The 13917-nt window shown below is 37.7% G+C and overlaps 1 protein-coding gene across 3 annotated transcripts in view; it reads right to left on the minus strand.

Annotated features, from left to right (window-relative positions):
- Positions 1–450: 450 nt before the first annotated feature.
- The window catches only part of MARCHF5 (membrane associated ring-CH-type finger 5), a 42734-nt gene continuing 29267 nt past the window's right edge, over positions 451–13917 (minus strand). For 2 of the 3 annotated variants that reach the window (XM_052800299.1, XM_052800300.1), the window contains exon 6: positions 10700–13032. In XM_052800299.1, the coding sequence (XP_052656259.1) occupies positions 12916–13032 (117 nt within the window). In that variant the 3' untranslated portion in view covers positions 10700–12915. Of the gene's footprint in view, positions 1173–10699; positions 13033–13917 lie in introns of those variants that run through there. The other variant, XM_052800301.1, reaches the window with a different exon arrangement.

Raw genomic sequence — 13917 nt, forward strand, 5'->3', positions numbered from 1 at the left:
CTCTGTTCTTCCAACCCTCTCTGCTACAGCCTTCCATGGAGAACAGGTCAGATTCACATACACAGAGCTGTAATAAATTATCTAAATCTAGCAGCAAAGAAAAAGGTGAATTCATGTAGCGTATGGGGGTGAGTCTTAAGGTGAGTTTTATGAGATGACAGCATCAGTCTCATGGCTGTCTTGAAAGGAGCAGGTGCCTATCTCCATCTTCCTTCACAGCCAGCCACCTCATGCTGTTCGGCCAGTCAGGAGTTGGGAGTGGGGAACTGACACAACTCCTGCCCAGAAGGACAGTACAAGCCATTACACTGGCTCAATTAAAGCCATGCCCTTGACCTACACAGATTTATAGGAAGTCTAATATAATGTTACACAAAGTATGAAAAGAATAGATGAATCTGTTGTTCCAGCATCTATCTTCATTCACTTTCAAATTCAGCCTTGTAAATCTAAAGTCTCCTTAAATTTTAATAAGTTACTTAAGTAAGATCAATATTTGAATAACAGCATTAGCCGTGAATCTACACCCAACATATGACTTAGACATATGTGAGTGAAATACGTACATGAACAGCTGCTTTTGAAGCTGGACTGCAAGGCTGCCTGAGTCAGGCTTTTGACAGACAGACTTGCACTCCTGCTGCCTGACGCACACATACTCCAAGCAGAAGCGGTGCTGCCAGCCCCTACCTCTTCCGTCAGGACCCACCACGTGAGCTCAAGCACAGCATTTTTGGTCAAAGCTGGTTCAAATATTGATGCCTCAGACCACAGGCAGCGTGAACGCCTATGATCTCCCTCATCTCCAAACTGCAAACCAAACATGATACTCATATTAAAAGAAGAAAGGCCTGCAGGCATGACTTAGAGAATATATGATGGGAAAGGAAATTACACCCTTGCTGATGATAGGCCTGTCAAAGCCTTTTAGGATGCGGCATGTTGGTCTGTAAGATTTCAAATTTCAGCTGAAGATAACTTTCTCCCTTGTATGTATCGTATAGCTTATTTTTGTGTCATCCCTCCAATTTTATTTTTTTCTGGCATAATTTATAGCAAGCTATTTATGGGACTAGAATAACAGCTTGGAGAAGAGACACGGTTCCTCCTGTACACAATGCAGGTTAGAAGGCTGTTAGAAGGTTCCTGTCCCAAAATGGATAGCAGTATACCTGTACATGAAAGGAGAAAAGATTTGTTTCTTACTCCAGTTTCTTGCCATCACCTATTCTAGTAATTAGTAGTCTAAGTTTAATTTCAGGATTCTGTATTCTCTGTTTTAGGTATGCCATGTTGTATACTAACATCATCAATACACTAAACATGCTCATCTTTATTTGGACTTCCTATGCCTAATGTTATAGTTGATGATTATTTTTAGATTAGAGTTATTGTTGTATAAACCCCCCTGAGACACTGGTTTTCATTTAAAAGGGCAAGCGCATTTGTTTTGTTACTGAACTCTTGTCTGCACTTTACTGCACTGGAGCAAAATTTATTTCAGACAAATTGTTCTTGCATATTTTTATATATCCTTTTATATGCTGTTCATTAACTTGAAACATCTTTTGACGAGAGAGCAAATCAACAGGCTAAACAGCAATTATGTCCCACAAATCACGGTACAATCCAAAAATAAGCCGTTATCTAGACAGGACTTCAAGAGTATGATACAAGCGTTTTAAACAAAAAGAAAAGTGAATTTATATTTTGACTTAGAAAAAAGGCAAAGGCTGGAACTGAGAACAATTACAAACATCTACTGAAAAATACAGTGCATGCTCATCAGCTGGATGCTTGCAGGGAGATGAAAAAAAATCTCAGCTCAACAGCAGGTGCCCACGTGAGGGGAAAAAAGCAATCTTCCCCTAGCATTCAGTCCTCAGACTAACAACCACCTGCTGTTTTTTGAGAGCGGAGTTATCCCTGGAACACTGCATTTGCATTGTGTCTGCTAACGTCAAGGCTTAGCACAGGAAAAAACCATCATGAATTTAGCAGAAGTACCAATTCAGATAAGTACAGGCTCAGCTGTTGCTAAATTGGCAATTATAACTAGATAGTCTCTGCTCTCCCGCCATCATCATTGTTGGCGCTGGAAGTTTTGTCTCAGTTCAGCGAGTATTCTGTTTTGTAAGCTCTCATTTGTCTTCTGTTTGACAGCTTACAGTGATTTTGTTTAGCTGTACTGATGAACTGCTGTCAATGGAAAAAGCTCCAACCACCAGAGGCATACGAGAAGGATTAGCCAAAATCTACAATTCCTACACAGTAGGAAAATGGGGAGATTAACTATAAAAGGACTGCACCAGAATATGAGATCAGATCATCTTCTCAAATACTGCATGTGTTGAGGATTGCAAATCCATATCCAACTATCTTTGACCTTTAAAAGTAACTTTTCAGCACAACCGTAACTACTGGCAGTAGCAGCAGCAGTAGGAAAAAGTGCTGGCAAGTCCTAGCATTTTACTTGCTGGGGGCCTAGATCTGCTTTCAGATAATGCAGAATTTTAGAATTCCAGCATCTGCTCTAGGCTTACATTGCAACCACAGCTGTGATAAGGAGGGATGATCTTGTTCTAGACATGATATGAAATCTGTATCTCTTCTCTGCCAAGCAGTTGGTATGGTTCCAGAATCCTGCCACAATGATCTCATTTATATTATTTGTTAATTTGCAGACTCTGAGGCTAACCTGGCCTCTCTAAAGTTGTTGTATTGTGGTCTGTCTGCATTTTGGTGCCAGAGCCTTATAATGCACCACTAAAGAGGATTTTTAAATAAAAATATTGTACCAGCTGGGGAAAAAAAAAAGTGCATGAAGCTTGTTCAATAGAGCACATTAGTCTCAACCTCATCCTTACTTGAAGCAAGTAACAGCTAACTCAGCTATCTGCATTTAGGCTGTGCTTTTACTGTACAGTGATGGCAGAGGGCACACTGTGCCCTTTATGCCTTTGACTCATAGGCCTTTCCTATGACCTAGGAGAACTGGACTTGGCTTCCCTCCCAGAGGAAGAGAGAGGTACTATTCTGCCAGCCTGGCTCCAGTATGAAGTAATTACTTTCAGGTCAGCCCAAAGCTGTCTTGTTGCCCAGTGCCCCAAGAACGGACCCCTGGTTCAGGTATGCAGTAAGCTGGCATCATCTCAGGTCTGCAGATCCCTTTTTTCTACGTATTGTTAAATAAGAGTACGGGAAAGAGGGTCTCAGCCCAACTCCGAGCTTTTCCCAGCAGTCCTTATACCTGTCCTGCCACTTGAGCTGGGAGCAGGTTACCCCTGCTGCCTGGATGAGCTGTTAGCAACAAGTGGTGGTCAGGCCCCAGGACACAGGCATCTGCTGTGGACTGCAGATGCTTCCTGTGGAGGCAACTGAGCCTGAAGGCAGGAACATCAGGATCTCACCCAAAAGAATCCCACTAGCATCCAGCAATCATGGGTAAAGTAGGAAAGGTCAAGGTACAGTACAATTTGAAATACCAGGTGGCATATCCATGGCTTATTCCATCACAAAGTTGCTCTGTGCATCTGCTCATCGAGCAAAGACCATACCTGAGCTGCATAACTGCACCTTAAACCAGCTGAAATTTAACCTACAAGAACATCCAGCTGTCACAAATTTGTCAAATATGCTCAAGAAACCCCATTCCTCCATTGGGAGTGACAGTTTATGTTGTCAAGTGGTTGCTTTGTTTCTATAGACAGAAGAGGGAATTTGTAGGACTTCTAGGAATGAAAAAATCAGATTGTGCAGATACAAGTGACCCTGCAGTCATTGCCTGTAGCATCCCTCACACTTCAGTCACTAGCTAATTTTGTTTCAAGTGATCCTTCACATCCTCTAGCCTTTCAGCATGTACTGCTATCTCCAACCAGGTGAGACCCCTGCACAAGATGCAGAACAGTGTTTGATGGGCAGGATGGCCAATACAGTAGGCTGCCACTCTAGTATCTCGCTTTTGTTTTGGTATCACTATTGAGAAAAAAGGCAGGTTTTGTTTTGTGCGTGTGCATGGGAGGGTGGTATAAACTGATTAGATGTTTCTTTTTTTAATGCCAATATATTTGAAAAGACAAAATGAACTATATGCACTACTCAACACAAAGCACCAAGTTTACCTGTTAACAGTACTAGAATTTAACTTCATTGTACACTCTCCCCATCCTTCTGCTTCCTTACCTATTAGACAGGGAACGTTAAGTCTTGTTACTGTATTTTGATGGTGATACTGTTCAGTTCCTCCACAAATCAATTACTAAAGGAAGAGACTTGACTTTCAAAAACAGGTTGTTACAGAAAAAAAATATATTTTGAGGCCATCTAATTACATCTCAAAAATGCAATAATAAGGAAAGAATTTGCTTTGGGAATACAGGAAACGCTAGGATGCAAAAATATACCACTCACTTTTGGAGTCTGCTTACCACGTGCCATATAACTGTGGTGCATATTTGATTTATCCTAATTACATTTCAGTGTAATTATTTGCTTTCTGACTGAGGCAGAACTGCCACATACTGAATTCAGCTTGCTTATGCCTTTTGCGCCTTTCCCGTGATGCACAATATCATAAGCCTTGTTCTTTTAAAAGCAGAACAGAACCAAACCAAAACTATCCATCCAAGCTGCACATCATGGCTGATGTATAAATACTCAGTTTCTCTTGGTCATGTTCCTATGTACGTAAACATGTTTTAACATTGCCTCAGCAGCTGCCATTCACAAGAACGTATTTTAGATGCAAGAAAAGGATTACCTGGCTTCCCAGATGATGATTATGCAGCTGCCAAAAGGGATGAATTCAAGTCTTATGCACTGCTTTTTAAAATGCTTTGTTAATTTGTTTCTGAGGAATATCCAGATGCAACTAATTACCCTGTAATGAGGCTTCTAAAGCTGACCTCCTAACAGGCTTTTGAAGGTGTCCAGTTTATTATACATAATGATTTGTTTTGACTTTCTTTAAACTCTTCATATGTGGATGCCATAAATGGTTGTATTCCTCAATGATGACACACTCTAATTAAACCCCATAAACCTCCCTTAATGTGGTAACAAGGACAAATAGGATAACTATGGAAGATACATTCTGCTTGTCAACTGCAGGTTTGCAAATAGTTACTTATATAACAACTGAATGCCAGCTGCAATAAAGAAGGACTTTGGCCACCGTTTTGACAGTAAGCAGCTAGTAAAGTTAATACATCTCACACAGTTTTGGGAGGTGTAAGCTGTATCGTTTCCCAACAACCTCCTATAATTACACTATCATCTGCAATTGCAGTTTTTGACACAGGGACTTTTCCCTATCTTGGTACTTAGTTAAAAAGACTGAGGCACAGAGAGGTCAGTGGTACAAGCCACATGGTATTGACCTTTGCAGAGGATGTACTCAAGATTCATGCTTGGTCAAGAAAGGTCCCATGACGCTCAGATTTTTAAGAAGACAAGATGATCCCTGACATCTGGGACAATTTCCATGGTGTGTTGCTGGAATGGTCTCTAAAATATCTCCACAGATGCCACTAGTAAAGCAGTTTTATGTTTTTCTTGGTCCTAATCTGTAGATTAGGACAAAAGAATTCTGTGGGCTGCTAATGACTCTACTCTTAAGTGTTACATGAAGGGATTCCAATACATAGTGTATGTGATTTAGCTCAACAAGAACTGAAATGCTTTGAGCAGGAGTTGGTGAGAGGAATGTTATGTGATCACCTACTCCAACTCTATCCAAAATAGCTTAAGACCTGAAGGCTCAAGAAATACGCATATATTTTCTGTCATTTGGCATATAAGTAGCTACACGTAAATGTTATAAATGCATTTTAAAAAAATAAATTTGTGTAATGAGTCTCACCACCTATTAACCAGAGTTCACTTTTGAGCCCCTTTAGAAAGGAAGATGATAGAACAACTCTGTTCATAAAGAATCTAGAGCTGAACAAACAAATGCAAGCACCTGTACTTTTGAAATCACTTGTGAATTTACTCCTTAGATTAGTTTGCATTTTTGTTCATCTTTGAAATGAGATGGGAAAAGCAGCCTAGTTACCAGTAAGATGGCATGTGACTTAAATACATAGCACAATTCTGTGTCTGCGATAGGAGACAGCACTTAGTAATGTGGGATGGTCAGCTGCATTGCATAGTATTTAATTTATGCTCAGTGGAAAACACTTTCATTTTTATAGTACCTTGAAATTTAACAACACACTGGGTTAGAGAACCCTGCAGTTAAAAGATACTGTTGCTTTTTCAAAAGAAACCACTGACAGAACAGAAAAACATTGCTTTGCATTTAAAAGGTACCAGAGAATTTAAGAAAAAGATGAAACTTTGTTTGACAAACCTTATAGGTTAGCAACAATTTTCTATGCCCCTCTCAGCAGTCAAAAGAATTGCTATTGTGTTGGTTATGAGAAATCCCACTAGCCATTCATACTTTGGTACTGAGGGAATTTGGTCCAAGTCTCAGATTCGGTATGTCAAAATGGCATTTTTTTCTACCTCTGAAACAATCTTCAAGTAAGTTTTTATTCCTTCAATCCTCTGCTCTCCCAAAGGCTTTCATCATGTAACTTGCATTCCATAAAGCTTCTGCAGTGCTTCTCATCCAGAGGGAGTTATTATAATGTTATGTATATTTAACCAACATCTGTCTTGGATTAAAAAAAAATCCCTGAAGCTGAAGTGCAAATATACTGGAGAAGCAGAACTTTGCTCCTGCACTGTAGTCTTCTTGTTTGAAACAGAGCAATGCAAGCAGCTCATGCAAGAGTAATGCTGCAAACTGACTAGTAACAAACTTAGAATTACCCATGGGATCTTAACCTAGAACTATGCACAGGTGGTAAGGTGGTAGAGACTTTTTTCTATCAAGTTAGTCAAATACTTCTGAACCAGCCAGCATTTTGCTGCAGAAAAAACAAAAACCACTCTTGATTTTCATCAAAATAGAAACATTTTTGATTCTGTGCTATCTTACATATTATATCTTCTATGCATGAGAAGTATCTGGAAAACTGGTAGGCGGAAGCTCTTCCAGAGGTAGTGAGTAGGGGTATTAGCTTCTTGTAATGGTTCATGGCAGCGAAATGGCAATTACTCAAAGTAGTCCTTAGACATACAGTAAATACTCAGATCAGCATGTTCCTTTATCAGCTCCCATTAGCTGCAGCTAAGTCTTACAGCATTGTAGTAAGAGTGCAGGAACAATTGAAAAATATAAAATACCCAAAACATTAAGCTGTGCATGCTGTATCACAGAGTGGTCTGAAGCTAGAAGTTGCATAATTTTTTTTTTTTTTTTAAATAAGCATAGTACTTCCTATGGAGGCCCACTGCTAAGGCAATTGCTTTTCCATGGCTTAGTCATCCAGCATTAAATGAGGTGCCTGCAAGATATGTTTTGACAGGTGCTGCTGAGCTGTTTAGTTGAGGCAGTTTCAAGTCACATCTGCTATTTGCTTTTAGTGGTTCTGGAATGGAATTTTTCTACTGAACAACTTAGTATAGTACAACCAGAAATAACAGCTTTATGCTCACAATATTGAGGTGCAAAAGCAATTAAATATCCAGAGCATGTGAATAACTAACTGGCAAGAATGGACAAAGAGACCACAGATCTTCAAACCTTCTTGAGGTATAGGGGCCATGCGTGATCTAATGGAGATAGTTCATCCCTGTTTACAGAACAGGATTTTTTTTTCACTCGCAGTAATATTCTCTTTGCGCACACATCTTGTGACTGTTGCCTTTCTGGAAAGTGAGCTATATTACTCAAGCTGTTGAATAAGGCCTTGAAATGAATTAAAGCCTACTCAACTTCTATAAATTAGTAAAGCAGAAAGAATTTGAATGGTTGAAATTCTGCGCAAACTTCGGTGCAAATACTTCTAGTTTTACAGCTCATTCCAACAGAGCAACTTGCTAAACAGCAATGAAGAAAGAAGTCTTGGCATCAGTGCCTACAAGAATTGAACCAACTCATTAAGGAAAACTGGCTTCTGATTTCCCCAATTATGCTGGAATTTATTTTAAAATATTAAAGTGAGAATCTTTCCCTAAATCACAGCAAGTGTGAGACACTAGTGGGAGAAGACGTGCCTTTTCAGTCAGCAGGGTTAGAAGATGGTAGTTCAGGTACTGAGAGGCTGAGAGGACAAGGAGGACGATGCACTGCCAGTTCATCAGTGGTATATTCCGAGTACATACAAGAAGAATACTTACTTACATCATTAAGTTAAATATCAAAGATTATGTGTGATTTCTTGAAGCACTTCAAGTTTTTTCCCCCCAGAAAACCCAGGTAGAAACAGTAGGAATAAGCTGTCAATGAGTCATGGTAAATGAAGAGTCAAAGTCTCAGTTTAGGGAAATGGAGCTAAAAGTAAGCAAGATGGCAACAGCTGAATTCCTCAAATGTTAAACTGAAAAGAAATTAAGCCATTTGGATTAGTGAAGAAAGTAGATAATTAACACTGCACAGCCTTAATGTTTTTAGGTAATCTTAAATACTGCCTGCATCAAATTCTATTTAGTTGACAAAACTGTAAGTAGAACTGATCCTGACAGTGTGTAGTAGTGTGACGGATTAAACTGTTGCCTCAGTCCTAGCAAGAACCATTTTCCAATATATTGCTATTTACATGTATGTACTTATCTATAGCCAAGAAAACTTTTAGTACAATTTTTTTATTTATACACACACACAAAAATACTGGAATTAATAAAAACTTCTTAAATTCAGGATAAAGACTGCTTTCCATAAACAGTTCCTCTCCCAGGCTAATGCACTAGCTAACTGTCAGCCTCCTTGAAGTTTCTTTCAATCTAACAAGTGCCATCCCAATCGAGTAGCCACGTGTCCCTGTCTTTTGAGAAAAAAATTAGGAGGAAAATTAAGGTGACGAATAACACTTACATGCCAAAACAGAATCACTTCCATTTTAATCGCCCTTCAAAACCAGAACTTAGTCTCAAACTATACAAGAACTAATGAATACTCAACTACTTTTTGCATTTGGATAGTAAGTTCTGTTTCACACTATGTAGAACAGAGCAGTGACTTTGCAAGGATGCAGAGGAAGGGGCCTGTTAGTGAGAGGACAACTTCTAAGACTGTTTTTTAGAATTTCCTAGCTTTTACCTATGATCCTATCTCATGCTTTCCTCTATCAGCCCCCACCCCAGCATGCTTTAAAAGAAACAACCAACCACCAAAAAACACAAACACAAAACAAAACCAACCACCAAAAAACACATCAACACAAATTTCAGCAGCAGTTGCCTACTAGAAAATAATTCCAAACCCAGACTTGTTAGTGAAACTGGCATTTGTACTTTAAAATGGGAAGCAGGAATTGTTAGCACAGCATTTCTTACAAGAACAGATAACATGACTGTACTCAGTGATGCATTAAACAAATTTCATCCTCGTTTTTCAAAAAAAGAAAATCCCAATAGAAAGTGGCATGGACATAGAACAAGAAATAGAGGGTTCCAAAAGCAAGATACTGGTGCAACAGTAAATGGATCTATGACCTTTGTATTTCTACTTCTCCGAGTTCTCTCCATCAGTAAAAACCACTATGCAAACAGAGACATACTTGTCTGTGGCTAAAAACTTTTCTAAGCAGCAGCTAGTAAAAACAACCTCAAACACCTACTCCATAAATTTGCCCAAGTTCCACAGTATGCATTTAAAAAAGGGGAATCGTCACAGGTGTGAGGATAAACATCATGCCACTGAAATTCTAGTAAAAATTGTGTCCTCAATTAAAATAGTTAATTCTGACTAAAGTCATAATACCTAAGCATCTCTTTTCTTACAAGCACAGAACTACTCTAAATGCTGATGAGGCCTTAAACAGCTACACAGTTGGATCCTTCTCTTATAACCAAGGGAGACAGGTAATCTTTGAGAAACAACTCCAGATGAGGAGGGAATTAATATACTTCAAACCAGGCAACTCATGCAAATTGTTACAAAGAAAAGCTTTTGCAGGGGAAAAAGGATGAGGGAAAGAACCACCATTCCAACAAAAAATAGTGTAAGTATAGTAGGGCTCCATTTAAATCTATGAGTTTAAGCTGGAGGGGAGAGAGAAGGGGAAAAGCATCTCCTACGTATTTACATAATCACAGCTCAGGTAATTTGTGCCTTTATGCTGATGTAATGGAAGGCGAAGAGAAACCGAGTTACAGATAAGAAAGTACACTAAGAAATGCTAGATAACATTTCATATTCCTTGTTCTGAAAGTAATGGGGCATAAATTAGCCATCAGTGGAAAAAATACTTCCTACAGCCAGTATTATCTGTCTCAATGAAGAAGGATCAGTGTATTCCCCAAATAAATGCTGCACATCAGCCAACCCAGAGATACATAGTAACTCCCAACCCCTGTTCTGTATTACAAGAAGTTGCTTGAGTTCCAACAATTCTTTTGCTTTACATGTTTGAGAAATGCATTCCCCTACATCATTTATTGATCATTAGAGAGAAAAAGAACAAAAAAAAGTAAATGTAAGTTTAAAGTCTTACAGTAATTTTTCCTTCATTCCCAAGATGCTTCTTCAGGCTATCAACTTAAAATTGATTATATAAATCCTTAGATGTGCATTAAAACAAAAAACATTTTTAATTTATAAGTTTTGCTACAGGCTTTTGTTTAACTGACAAAATACACTAGGGAGTGTAAAAAATATTTATTCAACCTAATTCAACATAACTATAATTTGCAATACTTAAAAACAAGATTTACAACAGAGTAATGACCTTCTGCCACTCAGGTGAAATCATTTTATAATCCACGCAGTATTTTTATAATTGTATTTTTACAATACTTTTAACTTCCAGAGAAGACAATGAGCTTTCCCATGGAACAAGTTTCAAACCCACTAATTTGCATCATTCAATTCTTCATGAGACTTTAAAAAACAGTAATAAATTGGTTGGAAATATATACAGTGAAGACCACTGAAAAGCTGTTTTCTCGAAATGAGGAATTCTGTAAGAAATATGTATTATATTGTTTCAAGACTATCTTACAGAAAGCAGCAACTTTCAGAAGTTGCTACTCTATTTAGAGTTCTATATAAAAGTGATCCCACTAAGACAAATATAATCAGCAGACTTACAAGATTATAGTAATTCTTCAGTTACAGCAAGAACCTCAAAAGTATTTGATACTGATTGAATGTATAATTTTCAATACCTGTATAGTTTTTGAATACTAGTTGGCCATTATATACACTTTTGTACAGTTCTAAAATATTACATCTCAGTAATTAAGAGAAACATACTATAGAAAAGGTACCATATTTTGAATTTCTTTAACATACATTATTGCAGTCAAATATGAAGTCCATTCTGCATTTACTTCATTTCTGGTAAAAAGAAATATTTACTTATGAATACTTCCACTAAAAGATTTTTTTAAACTTTTCTCCATGCATTTGACATACTAATATGAATAAGGAAAAAAAACCAAACAACTTTGAGAAAAACAAATAAATTGTTGTTAAGAGAAAACTTAAAGTACTAAATCTAGGTTAGGTGTGGTATGACTATTAAATGGCCATATTATGTTTGTCAAAATTTAACTTCACAAAACAGTTAACTTCCATCAAAACGAAGTTTATAAATACATCAAATAACTGAAGTACTAATGTATCCCTTAGCTGGCTACTTTGAACATATTATAACAGTAAAGCTTACTGTATAAACAAACTTAGTTTATTACACATTTAAGATTTATCCTTTAGTCCTTTACAGAATGGAGCCAAGTTGTCTTAAGAGTGTCTAGCCTGCTGGTATGTACCATGCTCAGGTTAGGTACCCAAAGTGTAGTGTCACCCCGTTCCAGCCAATCCTTCCACTAGAATCCTTCCACTAGAGCTGGTATGGGCAGAAGAGAGCCTAGTCCTGGTACCAGAGCCGAGTTATGCACCCAGGTCTGGAAGTTTAGAAGGATGCCCTAATCTGTCAGTTTAAATGTAGCTTTAGTGTCCAATGTTGCTTCCTCACACTTTTACTGCTCTTTGTATTTGTATGGATCTTTACACAATCAAAAGGAACATGAAAACTGAACAAGGGCTCTAACACTTAACTACAAAATAAGCAACTGAAATTTACTTCCCCCCATGTAATTAGTTTACCATGGAGGAAAAAAAATGCTATCCAGCACCAGTTACAAAACAGTAGAAGACTCATGAGAAAATAACACTAGGCACTGCAGAAGATACAACAGGACAGTAAAAATTATCGGTAATAGTCACCTGAAAGCCATGCTAATTTCAACACCTAGTACTTAGGTGGCTAAAGCTGACATACAAGTCCTGTAGAGAGTGATCTATCTTCTGTTTTCTGTGACCAGTCATTTGAGTATTTTACACCCCCTGTTTGATACCAGCAAAAACCAAGGAAATCTTTATTGGCTGATGTCCCACAATTACTTCTCCTTGGTAATGACTCACATTTATTTCCTTTCTAAAAAAAATTCCCTTCATTGTGTGAAATGCTGAACTGGATGATAGCGTGCGTATGAAAACACATATAGAAAAGGCATTTGGATATAGCCTACATTAACTACACAATTTAAATGTTCTTGTTCTGTAGTTGATGCTTTTTTTTTTTCCTCCATTCAGCATATTGGCTCAAACAAAATAATTCAGAAGCTTGTTGCCCAACAGAAATACCCAAAAATAATGAAAGCCAAGTCACATTCTTAGGTTCAGTGGTTGCTGAAAGGATTTACCCTGACAAAAGACTGCTTTATTATATTTAAAGAAAAAAAAAATAGGAGCAGCAACTTATCACAATTGTCCACTACTGTGCAGTAACGATGGAACCAATACAATATGGAAACCTGTTAGGTGAGACTGTATGACATCTGGAGATCACAGCCTTATGCTCCTTCTTGCTCAGGATAATTTAAAATTTTGCGGTGAGCTTGGCGCAAGTATTGCTGCTGTTTGAAGTAAACCTTAAAAGCTCCTTTTATAGCAACAAAAGCAATTCCACCCTGAAATAAAAAGATATTTTGAAAACCTGCACAGTTCAGTGTCATATCATTGCAAATGTTCTTTTTAAAAATTTCTGGTCGAAGAAGATTTGTTTTCCAATCATAGCATTTTCTTTTTAAGTGTAGCTAATTAGGACAATTCCAAATGAGTACCTCAATGTTTTCTGTCACAATGCACTATTACAAAGGTTAATGTTACTTAAAGGGATTACATACTGGATCTATAAAACCTTTTGAAAGCTTTTATTTGCTTGGAAGTCTGACAAATACTCTAAAAAAAAAAAAATCAAAATACATCCTATTTAAAGAACAAAGTAAAATGCAGATATCTGCTCTCCTCCTTTCTCTGAATATATACTATACATGACAGAAGGAATAATACTAATTACCATTCTATAATCAGACTGTGAAAAAGGCCACTTGCCAAAAGCAAGTGTGGAGTGAAATAAAATCTGGTTTTTGTAAAACAAACATTTTTTTTCCAGAAAGTTTTACAATATATTTATCTCAAGTCTTCAGAATAAGAAGAGACACTAAGAAGCCTTTAGTCTGCATAAACAGTTGTAATATCACTGTTTCTTCCATGTGGAAGAGAGGGGGTGCATAAACATGTTGGAATTGAAAACAGGGGCTGAAGTGACAGTCAGATGACCAGGGATACCACCTTACCAAACTCAGTGTGCTTTCCTGTGAAAGGCTGCAAGCCAGAGAGGTTATTCACAAAGGAAGAGATTGTCTCCTCTCTTTGTTCTCCCCCCTCCATTCAACTTCTGTGGAGAGTTTATTTTTCTCTCCTTATTTTAATAAGTAATAAAGGGATCCTCTCAAAGAAATAGTAACAGAAGCTAATATGAAAAGGTTGATAATAAAACCCCAGTCCTCCCT

This window comes from Harpia harpyja, chromosome 10, assembly GCF_026419915.1.
Source record: "Harpia harpyja isolate bHarHar1 chromosome 10, bHarHar1 primary haplotype, whole genome shotgun sequence".
In the NCBI taxonomy this organism is placed as follows: domain Eukaryota; kingdom Metazoa; phylum Chordata; class Aves; order Accipitriformes; family Accipitridae; genus Harpia; species Harpia harpyja.